General features: G+C 38.5%; 2 protein-coding genes across 6 annotated transcripts; one reads left to right on the forward strand and one right to left on the reverse strand.

The window, feature by feature from the left end:
- The first annotated feature begins 386 nt into the window (after positions 1 to 386).
- Positions 387 to 9,306, forward strand: LOC111141301 (leukocyte cell derived chemotaxin 2). The gene is made up of 4 exons (XM_022493761.1): positions 387 to 650; positions 2,119 to 2,215; positions 3,229 to 3,374; positions 8,399 to 9,306. The coding sequence occupies exons 1-4, from the start codon at positions 605 to 607 to the stop codon at positions 8,563 to 8,565; spliced, it is 456 nt and encodes a 151-aa protein (XP_022349469.1). The 5' UTR covers positions 387 to 604; the 3' UTR covers positions 8,566 to 9,306.
- Positions 9,307 to 12,701: 3,395 nt separating this feature from the next.
- Positions 12,702 to 25,153, reverse strand: LOC111141106 (F-box and leucine rich repeat protein 21). Of its 5 annotated transcripts, XM_022493440.1 has the most exons (7): positions 24,995 to 25,153; positions 24,566 to 24,621; positions 23,137 to 23,252; positions 18,992 to 19,358; positions 18,420 to 18,542; positions 14,952 to 15,123; positions 12,702 to 13,887 (listed from the first exon to the last, which is right to left on the reverse strand). In XM_022493440.1, the coding sequence occupies exons 3-7, from the start codon at positions 23,172 to 23,174 to the stop codon at positions 13,244 to 13,246; spliced, it is 1,344 nt and encodes a 447-aa protein (XP_022349148.1). In that variant the 5' UTR covers positions 23,175 to 23,252; positions 24,566 to 24,621; positions 24,995 to 25,153; the 3' UTR covers positions 12,702 to 13,243. The 5 variants fall into 5 exon arrangements, with proteins under 5 accessions (XP_022349148.1, XP_022349150.1, XP_022349147.1 ...); XM_022493442.1 differs by lacking the exon at positions 23,137 to 23,252; XM_022493439.1 differs by having other exon boundaries at positions 23,137 to 24,621.
- Between the last annotated feature and the right edge of the window lie 235 nt (positions 25,154 to 25,388).

Consider the following 25,388-nt stretch of genomic DNA (forward strand, 5'->3'; position numbering starts at 1 on the left):
CAGGGCCTCATACAATATTAAGCATTACAAGAAGAAGGTGTTGACACATACTTAAAATATACAGAAAATCACATATATTAATATACCAATAACCATGCATCTACTTCTGATGATTAATTCATACTTTGATCCATTGGCTTCTCATGCTTTTTACACAGCATTTTAGAGTTTAAGCATTCTGTATACCCCTCCATAATTCTATTTCCCTCCCTCTTCAGAGGTACTTATTATCCTAAAGTTAATCTGTGTATATTTTTGTATTTTTTCTACGTACACAACCATTCAGGAAGCCAGCCACAGCCCAGAAGACAGTCACCTAGCCTTATCATTTTCTGTTAATATTTAGTCAGCATTTCCAATAAAGTTACCTTCTTCTCCAGATCAAACACTTTTACATGGTCCTACATGTGAACCAAATAGGTACCCAGGGAATATTCAACTTGGACTTGCTTCATTCTCATATTTTTTGTGTGCGTCTCACACTAAATTAATGAGAGATGCAACATTCTGAGGCTAAATAATTCAAACTTGGCTCTTTTTCAAAGAGCGTGGGGGCAATTCAAACTGTCAGAGGAAGAAACATCATAAAGAAAGCAAAAGCCAAATGTTTTCCACAGGAGTCCTTCTTTCTGCTGTCTTGATTTCAACGGGTAAGTCAAAAATAATTTTAGAAACTTGGCTAATTTGGAAAAAAAATTTAATAAAAGATTTGAAAGTCATTAATATCACAACCACAACAGAAACTTACATGGTTGACTACTGAAAATGGGCTAGGAAGAATACATGGTCGGGGGTGGGAGGTCCTCCATGATTTCCACTCTTTGATGAGGGAAACAGAAAAATAGAATGGAGGACTTAAAGAAAGGTTTATCAATCTTGGTCTAGGATTTAACTGGAACATCATTAGAAAATAAAAAGTCTGTGTGAGAATTTGATTTGGAGAATTCCTGATAATAGCAACTAGTATGGATTAAGACAAGGGAAACACTCCCTTAAGAGTCAGGAGAAGAAAATGAGTCATTTAATAAGTTGTCTAATATCTGCCTCAATTCCCAGGGATAAATATTTGTTGCCAAAGTGATGGTATTATATCTCGATCAAGATACTGACTTGAAGCTTGGCTCAAAGGTATAAGACATCTGAAACCCATCATCTAAAAAGTATATTAAAGAATATACAAAAGGCCATATTCTGTAGCTCCTCTTATACCACGTATATCAATGAATAGTAAAATATCTTTAAACAAGATCAACAATCAAATTAGCTCATTCTTGTTTTTGCTTCTATTTTGATAGTTTATTTCAAAATAAAAAGATGAGTTTGCTAACTGCATCTCTCTATGAATATTAACACCGAAAGCCTGGGAAATTTAACTCAATTGAGTATTTACTGCTTACCATACTAAAGAGAAGCTATACCTCAAACAAGTGTGGACAAAATACACTGAGAGAGCCAGCCCCTTCTCCATGTTTTACTGCTATACAATTTTTCATACAATTACTTCTACTTCCTTCTTTCCCTTTTCTTTTCTTTCCACTCTAAATTGGTCTGACATGTTCTTATTTCTAAGAATCTCCCTCTTCCATGTTTGCAAATATGAAAAGAGATTTATTTAGTGCTAAATAAACTTTGCTAGTTCAGAGTCTGTTTCCTCTTTAATTCAAACATTTTCTTGGATTTGATTATTAAGACTGGCTATAAGGGAACATTTCAAAGTTACTGTAGAATTTCTAGAATTATTTCTTTGAGCCACGCTGTTCATTTTTGCTTACCCTGAACATAATGGTCCAAAGTAATAAGCAAAGAAAATTTGAAATGCACAATCTATGTCACTCATTAGTCAATAATCTGAAACAGACTGTAATGGTGGAGATGTATTTATGTTTACCAATAAATAGTTACAAGTACACTGTATGTAATAAAAGTTATTTTATGGCCATGGAAAAAGCTAATTTTCCATCTGAATCAGGAGTTAAAAGGAAGACCTGCCCATAACCTACAGAAAGAGAAAAGCAATAGTGAAAACAGAATTTTTGAATCCAATGGGAGACATATAAGATAAAGAGAGACTGGAAAATGGAGGTCAGAAAACCTGCTTCTCATGTTCCTCTTTTTTAGCACTGGCTGGACCATGGGCTAATATCTGCGCTGGCAAGTCTTCCAATGAGATCAGGACATGTGACAGTCACGGCTGTGGCCAGTACACGGCCCAAAGGTATTCTTATTGTTCTTACCTCTTTGCTTAATGTCCTTGCCTCAAGTGCTCACAGTCATCTCCCTCTGACAGTAGGATCCAGGGGTGAAAAGCAGCTGTACTAATGCCTTTATAGCAGCTTCCAAGACCTCTGCTTCAAGGACGGACTCTGAATTGGGAACAGAGCATATAATAAAGAGGCTAACAAACATACAACAATCATCATGAATCTGATTTTTCAGGTGCTGGCCTTTTACAGAGGAGAAGAGGTTGGTAAGAGTGGGCATAAGGACAACAGTGAGGGTTGTCAGAGACAACTTAGAAATCTCACAAGCTGGGGTCATTTTGTGTTTGTGCTCCATTCACTCTGATAAACTCAGGAGTATTAAACTCACTGTATTAAAATATCATATACAGTAAATGATTTTTTAAAAATATTTATTTACTGGAGAGAGGGAGAGAGAGAATCCCAAGCAGACTCCCCAATGAGAGGACAACGCAACTCAGGGCTCCATCCCATGACCCCAAGATCACGACCTGAACTGAAACCAAGAGTTGGATGCTTCATAGCTGGAACCACCCACATGCCCCAACAGTAAATGATGTTTATAATCACTTTGGGATTACTGAGACAAAAGTAAGATGAGGGTAATGTAATTCATTTATAATAGGTCTCCATAAAAAGACAACTTTTTAAGTGGACTTGAAGGGGTCAAGATTCATGTATCTATAAAATTTACTTACATAGATTGGCTCATTTCCCCAAAATGCCATATAATAACCATAGTTCATAAATTATTAAAGGTTGTATACATACCAAATACTATCTGAAATGTTTTAATCTTTACAATATGGTTATTACTAACTTCAGTGGGGGAGGTTAAAATTGAGATAAAGAAGAGTAAGGACATCCCAACATGTTCTCCAGTTCTAGGGTTTGATATCCTGGCCTGGGAACGAGTTAACACCACGTTTCTGGACAAAAAAGTTCCAAGGGCAGTTCCTCAGTCTGTTCATTCTTATTTACATTCTAGAACTCACAGGCTTCACCAGGGTGTGGATGTCTTGTGCTCTGATGGATCCACCGTGTATGCACCTTTCACCGGAATGATTGTGGGCCAGGCGAAGCCATATAAAAACAAAAATGCCATTAATAATGGTGTTCGGATATCTGGAAGAGGTAAGAGGTATTGTATACACCTGGGACACATACTGGAAATGTTTGATGCTTATCTATTTAATGCATTTGCCATATACTGAAGTTTCATACTTAATTCAAAATGGTGACATCTATAATAGAAAGAACATAGGGTACCAAACTAAAAAGTCCCTCCCGAGATGTTTATGCGCACACTCTACCTAACCCCACAGCCAATCGAAGGACTTTCTTCTTGTGGCCCATGTGGTTTAGTCTAATAGTCTACAAACAAAATCACTTTCAAGAGTATTTACTAGAATAAACAGATATTTTCCTTTACCAAAATCCCACACTTCTAAGATGGCATTTCTGCAAAAGTAGACTAGAAATATTTTCAAGGCTTTTATGTTCTAGGTAAAGTTGGGTCATCGAGTACTCCAGGTATGGGCCTATTCTTTATCTGTTTTTTGGGGTTTTTTGTTTGTTTGTTTTAAATCCACTGAGGTCTAACATTCACACAGAAAAGTGCACAAAGCATAAGCACGCAGCTCCTAAACTTACACAAAGTGAGAACACCTGTTTAACCAGCACCCGAATCAAGGAAAAAAAAAATCAACAGGATCCCAGAGACCACCCCCTGTGCTACATATACTCATTCCTCCCACAAGGATAATCACTATACCACCATACACCAGTTTTGCCTATCTTGGGAAATGATATAAACAGAATTAAACAGTAATGCAGTCTTTTTTTTTTTTTTTAAAGAATTTATTTATTTATTTGACAGACAGAGATCACAAGTAGGCAGAGAAGCAGGCAGAGAGAGAGGAGGAAGCAGGCTCCCCGCAGAGCAGAGAGCCCAACGTGGGGGGAGATCATGACCTGAGCCGAAGGCAGAGGCTTTAACCCACTGAGCCACCCAAGCGCCCCGTAATGCAGTCTTCTTTGTGGGGTTCTTCCATTCCACTCATGTTTGCAAGATTTGCTTTGCATGCCATTTCGCTCTCAATGGTGTAGACTGTTCCATTATATGCATACATCTTCATCTATGTAATTACCCTTCTCTAAATGGACATTTCTGTAGCATCCAGTTTTAGGTGACTAAGAAGATGCTGTGAACTTTCCTGCACATGTCCTGTAACGAACATAAATGTGCAGTCCTGTTGGGAGTGGGCCTAGAGGACACTGCCCTCATCCCGGCTGTAAGAAACATTCTGTGAGGGACGTCAGGTCCTCAAGGATCTCTATGGTGGCTGTCCTCTGTATGCGTGAAATGACAAGAGAAACTGCTGCTACTGGACAGGGTGCACTTAGGAGGCAAGGCCAAGGTTGGCATGGTTACCCAGTGGACAACACAGCTGAAGTGCTAATCAGATTCGTCTGAAGCACAGAGATCTGTGGCATTGTCTGGTTAATTACGGTGACCCAGGAGCTGAACAAATGGGCAGCCTACTAAAACCTGACTTATTTGTGTAAATGGGAACTCTGATGAACAAAATTGTGACTTCAATCATCACAAGAGTGGGACACAAAACCTCTCCCTACCCCCTACCAAATGCCAGGATCGAGCCAGTTTATGATCCCAGAGCCCCTTGAAAGAAACCAGGACCGGGTCCCTTTGAAGAAGGGCTCTGTCACTCGGCCAAAAATTTATACCATAAAACTTACTTCTCGCTATCCTCAATGGGACCTGCAGCTATTTTGCAGGACGGGTGCACACTGGGGAAGAAGAAACACTTGGGCTTCTCAGAGATTACTGGATACTCGCTCAAAGAGGACACTAATCCTGGACATCCAAAAGGCCACTGTGGTCAACCAGTCAGACTAGAGGCTTCCAGGGTCAGGTGATCAATGTAGTTTCTCATCAGGGTCCATCTGACAGTGGTCCCAGTGTGTCCACACATCCGCTCTGTGGCCATTTCCCCAGTTCCAGGATGCATAATTGGCATCGACACAGTGAGGGCAGAATGCTGTAGGAATGGGCATGCTGGGTCACTTGGGCTGTGTTCATCTTCCACGTTAGCCACCACTGCGACAGTTTCCCCGAGTATTACTTCCAATTTATACGCCAACCAGGAGTGCATAAAAGTTCCAGTCGCTCCATGCACAATATTTGATGCTATTTACTTTTTTCATTCCAGCCATTCTGATGAGTATGCAGCGGTATCTCATTGACTTTAATGTGCATTTCCCTGATGGCTAATGCAGCTGAGCACCTTTTCATATTTATTGATGACATGGATAATATATTTTGCAAGGTGCCTATTCAAGTATTTTGCCCTGTATTTTCTGACTTTTCTTACTGGTATATAGGAGTTTTTGGTATATTGTACATACGAGTCCTCTGTCAGATCTGTGTGTTGTAAATATCTTCTCCCACTTCATGAGTTACATTTCACTTTCTTTTTAAAAGATTTATTTGACAGAGAGTGAGAGAGAGAGAGATGGAGAGAGGGAGGGATCACAAGTAGGAAGGCAGCAGGCAGAAGGAGAGGGAGAAGCAGGCTCCCCGCTGAGCAAGGAGCCTGATGTGGGTGGGACTCAATCCCATGACCTGACCCAAAGACAGACGCTTAACCAACTGAGCCACTGAGGATCCTCTACCTTTCACTTTCTTTATGCTATCTTTTAATACAAAATTCTTATTTTTAGTGCAATCTAATTTAGTATTTTCCTTTATTGTTAACATATTTTTTATCTAAAACCCATTTCTCACCCTAAAATCATAAAAATATTTTCATCTTTCATATTTAAATTTACAATCCATTTGGGATTTGGTTTTGTGTAAGGAATGAGGTAGGGATCAAAATCTTTTTCCTCATGTTGGTGCCTGACTTAGTACCATTAACTCGACAAGATTGTTTTCTCCCCTACTGTATTGCAATATAGTATCTATTGTCATAAATTGTGGTCTGAATATAAATAAGTCTGTTTCTGGTCTTTCTACTGTGTTTCATTGGTCAGTGTGTCAATCTTGCACAAATACCACACTGCCTTAATTACTGAAGCATTAAAATACATCTTGATATCTGATAGTATAAATCTTTCAACTTTTGTCCTTTCAGATTGCCTTGACAATTCTTGGTCACTTGCATTTCCAGATACTTTATAGAATCAGCTTATCAGTTTCCACCAAAAATTCTGCTGAGACTTTGAGTGGGTTTGCCCTGACTATATAGATCAAATCAAGAAGAATGGAGATCTTAAAAGTAATGAGTCTTCCAATGCGTAAACACGTTATAGCCTCCATTTATTTAGGTCTCCCTGCACTGTTGTATTAGTAGCTGTCATACTGTTGAGATTGTGCACGTATTCTGTTTAACGTGTACCTAAGACATACTGTATTAGATTTTCTATAGCAGTACTGTCCAACAGAAATAAAAGTAACACATATAATTCAAAATTTTCTAGTAGTTATGTTAAGAAAGTTAAACAACGAAAATTAACTTTAATAATGTTTTATTTTACTACATATCTTCAAAATATTCATTTCAAAATGCAACATAAAAATTACTAATATTTTACCTTCTTTGTACAGTCTTCAAAATAAGCATGCATCTTATACTTTAAGTACATCTAACTCAGATTAGCTACATTTCAGGTACAGACTAACCACATGTGGTTAATGGTTACCATGGTGGATAGCTACAATTTTAAGGCGTTTCTTATGTTTTCTGTCCACTTGCCCTGTTTTCACGGATATGTGTGTTAAAATCTTCTATTACTAGTGGGTTTCTATTTCTTCCAGTATCTCAGATAGTCTCTGCTTTCTATACATGGTTTCTGTGCTATCTTGTCCATGGACAATTGTAACTGCTGTATCTTCATTGTATCTTTCAGTATAAATAATTGTATATATTTGCATATTGTAGCATAAATTCTCCTCCTTTGTCTTGTTTAATTGCAGTATAACTTCAGTATAAATTGTCCTCCTTTGTCTTGTTTCTGTGATTTTTGGCTTGAGTTCTACTCTCTGATAACAGAATCATAACCCTTGCTTGCCTTATTATTTCCATCTGCTTGACAAATCTTGATATAGCCCTTAATTTTTTGCCTTTTTTCTTTTTTTATTTAAAGATTTAATTTATTTATTTGCAAGAGTAACAAAGAGACAGAGAGAGCACAAACAGGGGGAGGGGAAGGGGGAGAGGGAGAAGCAGACACCCTGCTCAGCAGGGAACCCGATATGGGGCTCTATCCCAGGATCCTGAGATCAAGACCTGAGATGAAATGAATGCTTAACCCACTGTAACTTAACACTGTATTGTGTTTTACTGGATACAACATAGAACTGGGTTTTGCTTTTCAAGCCAGTAGGAATTTTTTTTTTTTTAACAGAGGAGTTAACATTTATAGATTTACCTCATGTATGCGTCCCAACATTGTCATATTACATCATAATTATGGTATTAAATTAACCTTACTTATTTGGTGGGTCTTTGTTTTTAATTTTTTTTCTTTTAGTACTTAGTAAGATTTGCATTCTTGTGCCAATTATGTCCATTTTTCTTTTTCCTTTAAATCTAATCACTTTATTAAACTAGGTCTTGGAGTTGAAATTATTCTGGGTAAGAACAAAAAAATAGGATAAAAGTTTCAATTTTCTCAGCAGCCTAGTGCTTTCTGCTATTCCTCAGTGTCTTCATTAAATTTTCATTTTCATCTACTCTCTCTTGGACATCCAGTCTTCATCTCTGATATGATTTTGATGTCTTCTTCTGTTCCCTCACTGAGTTCAACCAAGTCTCAGTTCTTTTTTTTTTTTTTTAAGTTTTATTTATTTATTTATTTGACAGAGATCACAAGTAGGCAGAGAGGCAGACAGAGAGAGACGAGGGAGCAGGCTCCCTGCTGAGCAGAGAGCCCGATATGGGGCTCAATCCCAGGACCCTGGGATCATGACCCAAGCCAAAGGCGGAGGCTTTAACCCACTGAGCCACCCAGGCGCCCCACCAAGGCTCATTTCTTTTTGTCTTCTCTTTCATTTCTGTTCTTATTTTTTGAATTTCTGATTCGAGGTTACTGAAACCCAGATATTGACTAAATTAACTTCTGATTTCTTTTAGGTTTCTGTATTAAAATGTTCTACATTAAGCCAATTAAATATAAAGGCTCTATCAAGAAGGGAGAAAAACTAGGAACTCTACTGCCCTTGCAGAAAGTCTATCCTGGCATACAATCCCACATACATATTGAAAACTGTGACCTGAGTGATCCTACCGTGTACCTGTAAGTGGAAGACACATGACCACATCTTCTAAATAGAAAACCATCTTCTTAAAAACCTGGATGCATATCCTACTCTTCAAGAAATTTGTGTCCAAATAAAAACATGATGAATGTAAGAAAGAAAATAGCATTTTTATTTCAACTCATTGCCACTTGAATGTCAACTAATTTCTGAGAGTTCTCTGATTTTTCTGTCACCTATGGGATCTGAGGGGTTTTACTTGTTTGTTTTTTAAAGTTTCTCAGTCCTAAATACACAGGATAAATAAACATACAAATTCTGGCCTCTCCAGACCACGTTTTTGACACTTCTAAGACTAGCTACCTTTCTGCCTAAGAACAGGAAAAAACCTGAAGCTGTTCTCCTGGTACAAGAATAGAGTGTTGCACAGTGCTGGACACACATACATACTTCATAAATATTAAGTGAATAAACTGGAGTTAAACTCTGAGTAAAAGTAGGGAAGGGTTTCAGCAATAACCTCAGGTTTGTCAAACCGGTCAAAGGGTGAACTGTTTGCACGGAGAAGACAGAATTCGCTGGTTTTCACATCTGCACTTGCCCAAACTATATGAGCAAAACATTTTCTAAACATAAATATAAGAAGATACATCAGTATTCTGGATTTCAGTAAGACTGCATTACAGGAATTTATCATCCTGGAAACTTTCCATGAATTTTTGCTTAAATCCTTTTGGAATGTAGAAAACTCCAGCAGAAAGATTCCGTTCTTAGTACAGATGTGCTAGAGGAAAATGTAATTAACTGAGCTTTATTATTGGAGAATTAGCTGCATTTGTATGCTACGATATATGTATGAGAACGTTCATATCACTATTTGTCATGGCAAACCCTGGAACAACTCAAATGTTTACTATAGTTGATATGAACAAGTGAGCTATGAATTAGTTACAGAATGGAATAGTATACAGTGGTCACAGTAAATGAGCCTCGGCTAAACATAACAAAATGGATGAATCATAGCAATATAATTTTGAGTTAAAAAAAAGTCCTAAAGATTATATATAGTAGGATACTCTTTTTTTTATAAAGTCAAAACAATTAAAACCAAAATGTAATTTTTAGGAACACATATATGCGATAAGAGTAAATTTAAAGGAAATCAAGCAAATAATGGACACTTGTTACCACAGGACTAAGTAAGAGAAGCCACAAAGAAACATTTAAGTTACTGTCATGTCAATGTTGTCATTTTACAGCTAGGAGGTAAGTATTTATTATAATATGTTATAGTAGTAACAGGATTTGCTGGTGAGTGGTCAGGAAGAAGAGTTCATGATGACTCTTGATTCAGAGCCTCTACTGGGACGTTCCCATATGCAATTACATAGTATTCTCTACTGGATCATAACATCTCATGTAAGGCTAACAAATTAAGAATTTTAATTTCTGTTTTTTTTAAAAAAACTATAACCAACACTGTTCGGTTTGATCATCTACCTTATTAATCTCCTTAGTGCCAAATCACTTCAGGTTGTTTTCTGAAATTAAAGTTGCTTTTAAAAGACTAGGCTGTGTTCTCATTCAGAACACAGAATAGAAATTAGCACAGAGACTTCGAAAACAATTTTTAAAGGAGCTCTAAGACGTCTGAACAACAAATAATCAACCTTATTTAGTGATTGTTTTAAAAACCAGACCTGTTGACTGGAACGGAGAGCCTCCCCAAGGTAGGGCAAGACGGATGCCTTCTGTCTAGCATTCCATAAAGCAATCTTGTAGCTGTTAAATGGAAATGCAAACTTTAGACTAAAGGACTGCTCTTAGAAAGAACCAGCATACAGCGCCCTCTGGTGCATTTCATCAGAGGGCTGTTTTGTTTTGTTTAAAATTTCCTTTCCTTTTTAGATTTGAGTGTCAAAACGTTCAGTTTAAAGTATTGTTAAGGTTCAAATGACAGAATAGTACTGAATAACATATTTTTCCTTAGTGAAAATGACTGTAAAATATACTTTAAAAACTGTGACACATACTAGGCTTGATGGCTGTTAAGATAATAATGCAAACAAAATTAGTTTTTACTTGTAAAATGTTTTGAGTTTTCTGCAGAAAAGTAATTTAATGGAAGAACAAGATAAGTGGCCATTTTAATCTAGAATCCTCTAATCTTAAGTAAACAGTACTTTTTATAGACTTCCAAAGTAAATGGAGACATTTTCATTAGATAAAGCATTAAAAATACTATTTTCTTGTCTTGATTTTGGCTATCCTAAAAATGTTTGCTGTTGAATTTATAAATGCAGTTAGACCAACCAGGGTTATGAAAATGAGCTGATCAATTCTACTGCGTTTGCCTTTAAGAGTTCTTATAGTGCTTAGTTCACTAAGTCCGACTACTAAAAACCACCACTAAAGACCACTACTAAAGGCCACCATTTAGAGTGGCAACATCTCACTCAATGTACGAGAGGCGATAGGTACTCATTATCGTTCTGTGCTAGCAGGCAATAGGGAGAAACTCCACCTTGATCACCTTTCATCTGTCCCTCTCTGTTTTGCTCTTTAGTGAAACCAACACAGGCATCCTATCACCTACTATTCAGATAGGTATACTCCCACCCCACCTCTCCACTACACATCACCTTATCCCGTGAGACCAGAGTTCACCTCTTCAGTATTTCCACCACTGCTCTGACCTCCAAAGAGCCTGACCCTCCTCTCAGTTATGCCATTTCCTCCATGTGTGTCCTGTTAGCCTAACCAGACCTTGAGTGCCCTACAATGTGCTGCTTCTGTACTCTCGTGAAATCCTAAGGTATAAATCACATGATCTGCAATAGTAACAACTGTCTTTGAGAATCTGATATTTTTAACCAGTATTTCAGCCCCACTCACATTTACTAATGTGCTACACAGCGGTCTGAGAGTCCCAAACACAAAATTGAAGAAGGAAAGATGCCCATTTTTACAGAGCTCAAAGTGAGAAAGGATGTGGCACACTGCAGAGAATGCTTGCACAAGTAACTCTCTTAAAAAAAAAAAAAAGACAGAAAATATGCTCTTTTTTTAAAGTTACCACTTACAAATCACAAGGTATCCTAATTCTAATTTCTTTAACAGGTGAGAAGACTTAAAATTTTTTCCCAATTAAAAAACATTTAAGGGGTGTCTGGGTGGCCCAGTAGGTTAAAGCCTCTGCTTTTGGCTCAGGTCATGGTGCCAGGGTCCTGGGATAGAGCCCCACATCGGGCTCTCTGCTCAGCGAGGAACCTGCTTCCTCCTCTCTCTCTCTCTGCCTACTTGTGATCTCTGTCAAATAAATAAATAAAATCTTTTAAAAAAATTTAAAACTGGAAAATAATAAACTTTTTAAGTTTAATTGCTTTCTTAGAAAGTAAATAAAGATACTGGGGGAAGACATAAGGGAACTCTGGAAATGAAAGTATCTAAGTAAAACTTACTGAGTATCTACTATTTGCTAAATATTAAGCTAGATACTGGGGATACAACAGTGAACCAAACCTGACAGTGATCTTGCACTGATAAAGCTCATAGGGCAGTGGAATTAGCAGATATTAATCTAATCATACAAGTAAATGGCAAATTATAATAGTAGTAAGTGCTGCAAATGAAAGTCACAGAGTGCTGAGAGTCAGAGGCTTCCCTAAGGAAATGACTTCTAAAGGAAAGACCCGAGGAAGCAAACAGAGTGATGGAGGTAGAAAGAGACTATATCCTCAGGCGCCCTGACTAGAGGGTGCATTGCTGTCTTTTGGACCTGCAAGAGAATGGAGCAGAAGGGCAAGGGGAAGCTCTGAGAGCAAATGAGGGCAAAGAATCAGGGAGATGCCAGACCATGTAGGGTACTGTAGGTCATTTTAAGGATATATCTTCACCCTAAAAGCAATCTATAACTACTAAAGAGTTTTAGCTGTGCTACTAATTACATTATAAGATCACTCCTGCAAAGGATCTCTAGCACAGTTCCAGACAGAGTAGTAGGCCATCAGTACATGCAGATTCCCTCCCAAAGACACTCTGCAGAATGTACTTTTTTCACTTGAGCTTAGACAAAAGGCTGATAACTATATTTAATCAACTAATAATCACAGTATCTTTACAAATTGATCAGTGTTAATTCTGATCTAATGCCCATCTTCTCCTGAGTTAAATAAAGTAGAATTCAATGTGTTAGAAATTAGAAATTGTTTATTGAGTTATAATATGATCTTATGTAGTGCTAAAAATTAAGTACAATTAAGTCAGCTTCTGTGTCTATACTTTTATTTTACTCTTGGATTTAATCCTATATATCTTGTAAAACATACTCATACCAAGATGAAAGAGAAGCAATTAAAGCAGTATAAAGTTACAAATGTCATAGTTTAGGGATCCAAAGCTCAATATTATAAATTTATTGAGCAAGCTAAAATGTACCTTCAGCAAAGGCTAAGGAACTCAAGTACAAACAATATGCAGTTTTTAGCCTATCAACTACCTAACACACAATATAGGATCTATGTCCTATTTATGGAAATTTCTGGCGTTGTCCATTTCTCATACTTTTTTCAAATGTTTCTATTCCAATCCATTAAGACAGTTTGCAAATGATAAGATATTTTACCTAAAATAGTTCAGCAATATATGTTAAAATTTATATTTGCATAGAAAGAAGCTAATTTTAATAATTTTTAAAAAATTAAGAATCTTTGGAAGCCAATCACCAGACAGGCAGGACATCAGGGAACCACATTCTTCCCAAATGTTTGGAGACCTCAGTGTGAACTTTATCTAGGCTATACTCGTCATCAGGGATCAAAACGTCTTCCATTACAGAGAGCTGGGTTAGTCTTTTCCCACACAGTCTTACAAATTCAATGAACGCACTGCAGCTAACTTCACATTCACTGAGGCCCAAGGCTATTAAGTTTTTACAGTGTTCAGCAATACAAATAAGTTCAGTATCAAGAGTCTGAAGACCATTAGCACATACCACTAACTCAATTAGTCGTGGACAGTTAAGACCTATCCGTCCTAGAATCGCTTTACTTACTGAGCGACCAAAATAAAGGTGAGTAACAGGAGTTTCTTCTTTGAAGAATGCCTCAAATTCTTCTTCATATAAAAAGAAATACATAACAACATTCACTCCAGGGGAGTGTTTGATAAGTGCATCCCAACTTTGTTTTTTAATAGAATGAAATTCAATTTGCCCAGGATTTTCACTCACAACATCAATTCGAAGATGTTCTAGGTTAACATGAGTTTCACTTGAAAGTGCTAGGAGAAGTTCATCACTTAGAATGTAATAATTCAATGCCAGTTCTCTAAGGCCTTGACAGAGATCAGCTACACAAAGGATTCCTGTGGGAAATGGGGAAAAATTCTTAAGAACAAAGAATCACACTGATAGCAATATGATAGCTTATAAACTTAAATTTGACATCAGTTATTCATTATTTACTAAAATAGATATCAAACAGGCTGCCTGGGTGGCTTGGTCAGTCAAGCGACCCAGTCTAGATTTCATAGATTTCAGCTCATGTCATGATCTCAGGGTCCTGGGATTGAGTCCCATGTTGGGCTCTGCACTCAGCAGGGAGTCTGCTTGAGGATTCTCTCTTCCTCTCTTTCTCCCCCTCCCCACCCCACACTCACTAGCTTTCTCCCTCTGGCTCTCTCTCTCTCTGAAATAAATAAATCTTTTTAAAAAAAGATAATTCAAAATAAAATATAATAAAATAGACATCAAATGACTTCTGAGGAGATGGATGTCAAGATATGTATATAATTACATATAAAAGTAAAAAACATATGTATAATAAAATATACATATGACTAAAATATCTTTAGAAGCAATTTAAACTGGGAAACCTGTGTGGCTCAGTCAGTTAGGCGTCTGCCTTTGGCTCAGGTCATGATCCCAGAGTCCTGAGATCGAGTCCCACACTGGGCTCCTTGCTCGGTGGGGAGCCTATTTCACCCTCCGCCTGCTGCTCCCCCTGCTTGTGCCCTCTCTCCCCACCTCCCTCTGACAAATAATAAATTAAAAAATAAATAAAATCCTTAAAAATATTTATTAAAAAAAGCAATTTAAACTATGTCTACCTTACAGATTAAGACTTCTTTCGAAAAAAGATTACTTTTTTCAATTATGTTTCATAAGCTTGTAGTATTCTATGTGAAATTGCATTGTTACACATAATATAACATAAAGAGTACAGTAGAATATACATACATATAGTATATACGTATAATACATATAGTATATTATACATACATATAGTATATATTATATATACTATTCTACTATATATTATATAGTATATAAGAATACAAAAGTATATATTATATGGATTACATATGATATATATTATACTAATAGTATAACAAAAACATCATGCTTGCTTACAAAAGATATAACTTACCATCAGAGGAAACATGCGGACAGCTACTCATTTTTAGGAGTCTTAGGGTATCACTATTATTGGCCACAAGAATTTTCAATGAAGGATCATCCACTGGTGTGCCTTCAATTTTGATCGACGATAATGATTTTGAGTTGACAAAGACAACTGTAAGTGCTGACACAAAATGAGACTTGCACAGCAATAAGAAAAGAATTAGGAAAACATTATTTAAAATCTACAGATTCAATCAAATAGTTCATTGAAACTATATCAACAGATACTAACAATAACATAGTAAAAACAATCAACAAATTAGCATTTTAATGACACCATTAGTCAAAAATCCATCTCAAAGATCTCATACACATACCTTCCAATTACTTCAATCCTAAGGATTTGATTTTCAGTATTAAAAGGATATAACTGCATTTATTTCCTAGAACAGGGGTCGACAATTGTGACCTGCCAGCCAAATCCAGCCTAGTCTGTTACCGTATTGATCTTGAGTTCAGAATAGCTATTATATTTATAAATAGTTGAAAGAAGTTTTGTCCAGAATATTTTATAACATGTGAAAATTACAAGAAACATCCAGTGCCCACAATTTATGTTTGACTGGAACACAACCACACTCCTCCATCTATGTACTATGTCTGCTTTCACACTACGATGCTGTTGGGGAGGAGCTCCAGAATCACAGCCTGTGAAGCCCATAATACTTACTGTCTGAACCTTTTCCACCCCTGCCATAGAATAAAGATAACTTTCATGTTTTAGTCTCTCCTATATTTCCAGCACCTAAAATAATATCTGGCACACTGCAGGAGATCAGTAAATATTTCTCAATGAATAAACAAATGATCTTATTCTTCAGTGATACGCATTTTGCTAGAAAGTCATCTAAATAAATGTTTTAAGATTTTAAAAAACATTTTAAAATTTTTAATTTTTAACATTTTTAAGACTTTTAATTTATTCAAGAGAGAGGAGGGAGAGCATGAACAAGAGGAAGGAAGGAGCAGGGGATACGGAGAAGCAGACTCTCCACTGCGCAGGGAGCCCAATGAGGGGCTCAATTCCAGGACCCTGAGATCATGACCCAAGATGAAGGCAGATGTTTAACCAACTGAGCCACCTAGGCATCCCAATAAAGGTACATTTTTAAAACTATGTTTTAAAAATTGACAAACGGGTGCCTGGGCGGCTCAGTGGGTTAAAGCCTCTGCCTTCAGATCGGGTCATGATCTCAGGGTCCTGGGATCAAACCCCGTGTTGGGCTCTCTGCTCAGCAGGGAGCCTGCTTTCCTTCCTCTCTCTCTGGCTGCCTCTCTGCCTACTTGGGATCTCTGTCTGTCAAATGAATAAGTAAAATCTTTTAAAAAATTATAAAAATTGACAAACAAAAGCCTATTTATAGTTTGACTCCAAAATGGAAAAAATTTCACAAGGTTCAGATCCAGTATTTTTTGACACAGATAGAAAATCTGAAAACCAAATACAGGCATGATCATTTTTTCTCTTTTCAAAGTCAATGTGGATTCTGCCAAAGATACTAATACTCCTATGACAATGACCAATTGGTTATAATTCTCATTCATTTATTAGAAACCATACTGATTTATACTAATTATATATTGATTAATATAAATTTTTAAATGGTGGATGGCTAGATCTCTTTGCTAAATTTTATTGTGCTAAAAATCATGAGAGAAATACATTACTTTTTCCTTAAGAAATACAAGGCTTATTTTCCCTTTAATCAATTCTCACTGGACTCTTAGCCCTGCAGGATGTATTTCAGCATTACAGGACCTACCACATCATGGTGTCCACATAATTCCTTTAGCACTCTTTACGCCCAGCAAAATACTCTATTTTTACCCTATCCTTTCCTCAGTTCACAGGTGAAAAAACTGAAACTCAGAAAGATGCTCGACTTTGCCAGAAGCTACTCAGTCATTTGACTGTAGAGGCAGAGCCTGCAAGGACGTGTGCTCATCATGGCTGCCTAACCCCGGCGACTGCACCAGCTCCCTAGAACTGAAGCTGATGTGTGGCATCTGACATAGCTGAGAATCTAAGAATTTCAGGCTAAGCTGACTCCATCACTCATACACAAGGAAATAACTATTGAGAAGTAGTAAGTTTCCATCTGATTACTTATATTACACTAATCCCCAAATGACCCATTTTCCCTATCTCTCAAAAAGACAAACAGGCTGGTGGAAATGCTTGAGAGCCATGACCCAGTTTATGAGCGAGAAGATGCTACTATTCCCCTATCATCTTCCACAGGAAGAGGATAACCTTACTGCAGGAAGGTTTCCATCAGACAGTTTTACTGACAACCAGAATTAATGTTTATCATGTATCAGGCATTACTCTAACTCTTGGCTTGTAATGGTAAATAAACAAAACAGAGTCCCTGCCTTCAAAGAGCGTACACTTTGTTGTAGGGGATGAGAATAAACGTGTTAAAGAATGACATAAAGAAAATACTGTAACACATCAGAATGTAACTGGAAGAAGGGGTACTGCTTTAGCAAAGTGGTCAAGGAAGGCCTGCCTGAGGAGATAGGACCCAAGCTGAAGCCTGAATGAAGACAGTTATTAGTTTATGCTTCTGGCAAAGTCGTGCATCTCTCTGAGTGTCAGAGACAGCTGGTGGCTTCCTAACACCCATTCATCCTTTCTTTCTTTGCTAATCAGGTCACAATTTTGAGCTGAGCATGTTACCAGTCAGCTAAAAAATGGTTCCTTGTCACCCAGAAACCTAGTGTGGCCACACAGTTAAGTGCTCGTCAGTGAGACATCAACAAAAGCATTACACAGTACTCATGGCTGGGGTTCTTGAAAAACAGTGGGCATACCCTTCTTTCCCCCTTTCCTCCAGCCTCTGGCCGTGATGGCTGGAGCTCAGAAAGCCATCTGAAACACCTACAAGAACACGAGATGCCTCAAAGGAGCTTGGAATCCTAACAACTTCATACAGGCTCTGCTCATGCATGGATTCCTTTAATGTAAAAGAAAGAAACTCCAGCCATGTTGTTTAAGCTACTATTGTTTTGGAGTTTCTATTACACAGAATCTGACGTCATCCTAACTGGTATAGTTCATTTAGTATTATGTTGTTCTAACCTCCAATGGAGAGGCTACAGAATTACAAGAAAAACATCCACTACTGGTCATACATGCTCTATATTCAAAGAAACTAACTGGCACTTGAAAATTCCAAGTATAACATCTAAATTTTATATTAATGACAGCTACTGTAGAAACAATAATTAGAATTACAAAATATGTCGAAAGGATGAAGCCATACATAAGCTATTTCAGGAGGTAAGTGCTAATCAATAGGAAACTGCTTTAAGTAATTCTTTGAAGATAAGGAGGATGTGGCCTATTTTATGGAAAATAATTCTTTTTGCCTAGATTGAAATCTTTGAGAATTTGTGTGTCTCTCACAAAAAAGCCCGGCATCTTTACCTTTGACACATTCATAAAACTTGGCTTGGCCGTTGAAATCAAGCCCAAGGTCTGGATAGAACAATTTACCAGCTGAGAAAGTATATCGCAGGCAGCTTCCGCTGATTCAGTACTACTATCCACCTATAAAAACAATTTTAAATCTTCATTTCCCAAAGGTGAGTTATCAGAAACTTACTGGCAATTTAACTATGTAAAAGAATCCCAATGCAAAACTGTATTTATTCCATCAAACTATATAACAAATTAGTATTTCTTCTTTCCACAAAAGGTCTCAGACAAAAAGTGAGGAATAGAGCTGATGACAGCATAACTTTCTAAGTGCTCCATACTTCCCAATCCCTTACAATGACCTGAATTTTAGTAGTACCATCCAGATGAAGGAAACTGACTTTTAAGTCACAGCTCAAGTTCCTCACTTCAATCTGTGCAAACGATTACAGAAAAACAGGACATAGGTTGGAGTAAAAATTCTGCAAAATTCACCGACTGCCTCAGCATAAGGATCTAGATACATGAAAATGACACTAACAAAACCTAAGCTGTTTCTATTTAATGCTTATTTTTCTTACCTTAAAGCTAACATACTGGAGATGGGTAGCATGCTTTTTAATGATCTGCTGAATGAGATCAGGATGTGTGGACTTAAAATAGGAAGTCGCTGACTGGTTCAGTTCAAATTCAAACTTTCTCCAAAGGTCAGGAATATGAAAAACTTCATTCCATTTCTTACATACCGAAGACGCCCGGGCCCGATCTATTAAAGGAAGATACTGAAAAATGCGTAATACTACATAGTGAGGCAAACTCCCCCAGTCTAGAAGGACAGTGTGCATGTGGGTGTGATTGAGAGAAGAGAAGAAGCCAACTTTTGGTTGTTTCACTGCTGGTGAAGACCAGACGATTTTATTCACAAGAGATAAATTGTTCCTCTTCATTCTGTAAACATTAAAAGATTTTGTGATCATATTTTCCACATTTCCATCAGACACCTGTACCCCAACTGCACAAAGTAACATTAGAAAATGAAAAACAGTTCAGCAGATTTTAATAGTAATCTTCCACTATCATGCACTGATAGGTACTCCCACGGGCTACGGATACAGAGGTAAGAGGGAGCCTGCTCTCCAAGAGCTACGGTCAAATGGTGAAAGACCATGATAAATGCCTTCCCTGACATTGGGACAAGTCACACTGGAAGAATAAAGCAATGACATGTGACTGAGTTCGTGTATGGGAGGGAATGGTTGGGGAGGCTTCCAGGAGGGAATGTCCACAGAAGCGGTGTGTCTCACAGGTTTATTCCTGGTCAATTACTGTATTCTTACTATCTCCTACAGAGAAGAAAGCATCACCATGCAATTCTGCTAACAACTCCTGAGGTCCTGAAAGAGAGTAAAACATTATCAAAAGCAGAGGCCTGGAAAAGCCCCAGCTCAGCCATTTACTAACCATGTGATCTTGTCTGCATAAATTTAAGCCTCAGGTTCCTCATCTGAAAAGCATGGAAAACAGCAGTACCTAATTTCATAAGGCAGTCGGGAGGATTAAAGTCCACAAGTACCAGAACACAGTAAAGGCTTAAGAAATGTTACAGTCATTCTTGTTGTACTAAATTGTCCAGTGAATTTTTCTAAACTAATTTTGTTACTTAATTTGAAGCACAATTTCCAGGTGACACCCAGGACACAGCAGCTCTAGAGAAACTGGGCGTAGCAACACACCTGACCCTCAGTAGCAAATGTAAAACAGCAAAGGGATGAGCATTCTTCCCCAACAAAAAGGCAGGATGACTGTCCAGGGAGGAGCCAGCTTGAGACACACCTAAGTTACAACAAATTTCAAGTCCAGATATACCCAAGTATATAGGGTTACTGTGTACATATAGTCTACATAAGAATGCAAAGTGCTTTATATATATAATTATTTGAGAGGCAGAATAATGGTAGGAATGGCTCTCAACTTTATTTAACTTTGCTTGACTACTTAACTCTCTTTTCATCCTTGAATGTTAGAAATATATATATCTCTGCCTGATGTGAAATACTTCTTAGCCATAATAGAGAGCTGGATCCCAAAGCAGGGCTGACCCATAATTATAGTTGCTGAACAAAATGAAAGGACATCTTTAGGGTTTGGAAAACTAAAATAGGTGCAAAGTTGTATCTCAAGCATGAGGCAAAGAGCTACCACACAAATTAAATACGACTCAACTAGTTATACACATAACTGAGAATTGGCCCAATAATATAGAATATATCAAACTGCTGACACCAATAATTCAAAGCATATTTAAAACATGCTTATTTTGGCAAAATATGCTTATTTTGAAAAGGCTGCCCTACTCTTTAATTTTAATTTGCTAAAATGAAATACATTGGCCCCGGTAAGGTAAAAGAATGAACAATGGATCCTAAAATCTGATATGAAGCACATTAATGGGCATTTTGCTTGTATGTGTTTCATTTGGTAAACTTATAGAATGGATTGTTAAAATTTCACTAAGTGATCGCAAAAAGAGTTATCCCTAATATAACCCCTTACTGGAAAAGCAGCACAGCCGAAAGGAAAATAAGATTTCAATGAAAGGTCAGGTTAGCAAACTGCCTTAGAGTTGTAAACAAAAGGACTGTGCTATACATTAAAGTGACTCTAGGTAACCTGGACAGATTGTTTCCTTTATTCAGCAAAATATTAAATTGCCAGTTCACGGACAGAATCACCATAAACGACAGACATTCAATGAATACCAGTCATCCTATTAAAATAATATTTTAATTATCTTTTTCTTTGTGAACATTCATTTTCAGAGTCTAAGGCTCGTCTAAAAGTCAAATGTTTTATATTTAAGTCAGTATCGACGAACATCAGTTAAATATATCTTAGAATGCAAGGCAAATTCATCTTTATTAGCTTGAAAACCTTTATATAAAAAACTCCAACCTAAACATACAGGATCGTTTAAAAAAACTGACGGTTGCTTTTTCAAACTGCCAACTTTCTTACCTAAAGAAGGCTTCCAAGTTATAGTTCACTCTGAGCAAACAAACTGTTGCCATGGGGTACTCACCAACATCCATTTGATCTCACTTCCTAGCTTGGCAAAATACCACAAAAACACATTCATCAGAATGTATAAGTAAAAATCCAGTGACTTTTATGCTTAGGACATTTGCCTATCATGGCATTATGTTGAAGGATTTTGTTACGAAATTGTTGATTCCCAAACAACTGTTTTCTACTTGGGAGGAAACTGGTCCATCCAAACAACTGGCTAGGTGAGCGGCAATATGGTAACCTTTGCCAGGAATCAGGCTAGAAGATCTACTAAGAAAGCCGTGGATCAAACAAAGGGCTCTGAATATTTCTATTTTAATGAACACGTATGGAGAGATTTTACGAAGTGTCTAAGTAGTCCAAGCTTACATTTATTTGTAGGCTGTGTAAATCTTTCAGTTCCAGATTTTAAGAGCACATGCCACTACAGTTGCAATAATTAAATAAGAAGACAGAAAAATTTAATTGAATATAGTTTGACTTATCTAATAACTGTAGATTTTTTTTTACGTTTTTCACTTATGTTGACAGATGTAATTGATTCATTCATACTCAATCCATTCATTCATACTGTCTTTGAGGTCTGACCAATTTCAGGCAAAGTTAACTTGCCAGAGTTGTGAGCAGTCTATGGACATGGAAGAAAACAGTAATGGGTCTATACCAGGATAATACTCACTGCCTTGGCATCATGAATAAATGTTGTAAAGTCAAAGTAAATAAATAAAGCACTCTACTACCTTCATAAGTCAAATTCAATGGTACAGGGGAGGTGGAGGAAACAACCCATTAACACACTAAAATATTGACTGCTGTGTGCTACCTGTCAGGTCTCAATTTCTCTCTGAATCTTACTCCTAACAGAGCTCTGGTGAACAAATAGGGAGAAAGAATTTGAGCTCCAACATCCACAGTTTAATTTCTTCCTCCACTATCTGTATTTACAAGGTAATGTCAAGGTTGGTTCTCCCGCTTTATATTCCACTCCAGAAGTAGGCAGAAAAGGAGCTACTGGCGCCATTTTCAAAAGAACATCACAAATAAGAGAAGGAACAAGTCACGTGACTTGTGTTTCCTTCATCAGATGTCACGCATAAGTTTACTTACCGCAGAAACTTTTCTACTGGGTAATCGAGACAGCTCTGTGTTTGCAGGCCCTCCTGTATGCTGGAGAATACAGCAGTAATATACTAATGGTACATAAACAGTAAATCACTAGAAGCCTAAGAAGATGGCGAGCAAGCACCTGTCTCAGATCAATTCCCTGGAGTTTTCAGGACCAGATGAACTACTTCCCTGGGTACTGAAGAAACTTGATTGCTCTTTCTGAGTCACTATCAGAATTCTGAGCAACAGGAGAACTTAAAACCAGAATATGAGACCCCATCAAGTGAGGAGACAAACTTACAATTGCAATATTCTAGAGCCTGAAAAAGGTTTATTAGCATTTGGGAAAGAATGTAACAATGACTCAAAGTCCACTCAGTGACTTCGCTAACCATCCTAACCCGATTTTCCTTTTTATTATGTTTACTAATTTGGTGGAACAGGTGACCATGTGAATTGGATCTTCTGAGTATCTAAGAAGCCTCCAAAAGTTTTCTTTAGAATAACATTTTCAAAGACAGAGTAAATGAAAGACAGAACACCCAAAGCCCACCTGGTGCCTGCGGTGGAAACAACCACCTTCTGCAGCATCGCCAGATTCTTCCAGATTGGTTAAATGAAGACAAAGGAAGTACTTTGAAAAGTTCCAAGTATTCAATCATCACAGCGCTAGAAATGTTGTGTAAATATTACAGATAAGAGAATAAAGATTCAAAACGACCTAAAAGGCTAGACAAATTTGTTGGAAGCACCAAGATGAAAATGAACAGAAATAATTACCAAATGTCCTTTATTTAAGTTGCTTTCTAAACTAAAAACCTTACTGCGGTTACCAAAATCAGAAAGTGTGGCCTGGGCAGGAGAACTGAAGATCTGCTTCAAAATACAGCTTTCAAACACACAACTTTCTAATAATAGAGCCAATTATGTTAAGGGCCAACACTTTCTCCCAATAAATATCACTCAAGGACAGAGAAAAACATTTTTTTTAGAGATACTGTAAAATAAACATTTACATTCTTTGCAGCCGATGTCACCTTAGTTGCCAATTTAAATCTAAAAACTGCATTTTTTTAAGAATACAAAAGTCAAATTACAATATCATCAAGGATTCAACAAGACAAACAGAATAAGTGTTATATCAAGTAAATCTTTTCTAAAGCACTGATTTCCAGAATTTGGGCGTTCTCATATTTCACCACTGATTTAGCAATTTTCTATACTGTCTCCAAAGTCTCTCTGTGGTCTTAAGTATACTCATTTAAAAAAGTAAAAAGAAAAATTTAAATTTTAAAATAGGCGTCTTTCCTTTTAGTGACTCATAGGAAAACTGAAGTTTTCAAAATATACGTAGACTTAAAGCACCTGTAATCCTCTATTACAGAGAATCTGAAGCAGGCAATCTGTGAGAATCCCTGAACTGGGGAGGGGAAGCTGTTAGGCTGCTTTTCCCTCTCCATTCCCCACTCCCCACCCTCTCCCACTCCCAACCTCACAGGCCAGACTCTGAAAAAGAAAAGGCAGTGAGGACACCAAGCCAGGCCCTCTACAGGGAAACCCTTGGAACTGGGGAGGAGGGTCCCAATCCTAGGGTTGGTCACATTAAGGGATCTAACATTAATACAAGGGATTCAAGAAAGCATTCTGCAACATTTTTCTGAGAATATAATCAATTCATTCAACTTCACATTTTTGGAAGAATGTCTGCGCAGGTGCCAAGGCAAAACTAGTCCACCTTTGAGTGCAGACTCTCCCAAGCCACGGGAAAGGCTGGTGTCTGCCTCTCTCTGGCTATTTCTTTGTGGCAGACATAAACGCCCCGCTACCCTCCTGTTACCTAAAAACCCTTCCAGATGTTCTGCAAAAGCGACCCCGTCTATCAGTGACCACCGCTCACTATCCCCAACTACCCTTATTCAAAATATCCGCGAGGGAGCGTTCGAGGGCCGCGTTACGATGCAGACAATCCCCTCAAAGCTTACCCTCCAAAGACGGAAAAAAATGACCGAATTCAGGAAGGTGGGTCCCGCAGAGGCCCCTGTTGGAAAAACGCACACGGTGAGAAGCGAACCACGCGCAGCCATAAAACCGGCTAGACTACACCCCCACCCCGGACAAATCAAATGCCGGCTTTGCCAGGCTGCCCGGCCCGCGGTCTGGAGTGGGGCCGCGCCACCGGGCTCCCACCACCCCCATCCTAGGGCTGCGCTCGGGTCCGCAGCGGCCCCGCGAGGAGGCCAGGTCACGCCTCCTCGTGCCCGGAGCGGGCGCGGGGACCGACGGCGCCTCCCCATCCCCACATCGCCACCAGCCTGAGCCAGGCAGGACCCGGGCTCCGACCCCCGACCCCCTCAAAGTCTGCGGAGATGCACCCCTCTAAAACCACTGCGACCCCCACAAGGAACTGCTACCTTCAATCCTGTAACCGCGGGACTTCCGCGGGCGCCTGTGCGCGTCCGCCTGTATGCGTCCACGGACAGGGCTGTTCGGGAAAGACCGCCCACCCCGCCGGGGCTCCAGTGGCTGTTAGGGTGCTGGAGGCGCGGGGTCGCAGACCGAGACCCCGGCGGCAGTGGCCGTAGTCCCTTGGGCCGGCCTTGCCTCGGCCCCGCCCCGGCCCCGCCTCGCATGCGTCCGGCTCCCCCTTCCTCGGGAGGTCCACGTGCGCGGACGCACATCTGCTCCGAGGCCCCGGGGGCGCCTCCTCCGGACGTGAGTGGGAGGGCTTCTGCCTGGTGGTCTTCAGCTACACCTCTGTGCCCCCCTGCGCTGTCAAACTGAGGGCCAAAGGAGAGTGAACTTAGA

The sequence above is a fragment of the Enhydra lutris genome, unplaced genomic scaffold (assembly GCF_002288905.1).
Source record: "Enhydra lutris kenyoni isolate GAN:26980312 unplaced genomic scaffold, ASM228890v2 scaffoldscaffold5, whole genome shotgun sequence".
Taxonomy (NCBI): Eukaryota; Metazoa; Chordata; class Mammalia; order Carnivora; family Mustelidae; genus Enhydra; species Enhydra lutris.

Coding starts and splice junctions, on each gene's coding strand:
- LOC111141301 (XM_022493761.1), top strand. CDS start 605: ATGTTTTCCACAGGAGTCCTTCTTTCTGCTGTCTTGATTTCAACGG. Junction 651..2,118: donor TGCTGTCTTGATTTCAACGG/GTAAGTCAAAAA, acceptor CCTCTTTTTTAG/CACTGGCTGGACCATGGGCT. Junction 3,375..8,398: donor TGTTCGGATATCTGGAAGAG/GTAAGAGGTATT, acceptor GATTTCTTTTAG/GTTTCTGTATTAAAATGTTC.
- LOC111141106 (XM_022493438.1), bottom strand. CDS start 19,438: ATGTTACTTTGTGCAGTTGGGGTACAGGTGTCTGATGGAAATGTGGAA. Junction 18,543..18,991: donor TCCAGTATGTTAGCTTTAAG/GTAAGAAAAATA, acceptor TTGTTTTTATAG/GTGGATAGTAGTACTGAATC. Junction 13,888..14,951: donor TCCGCATGTTTCCTCTGATG/GTAAGTTATATC, acceptor CATTTCCCACAG/GAATCCTTTGTGTAGCTGAT.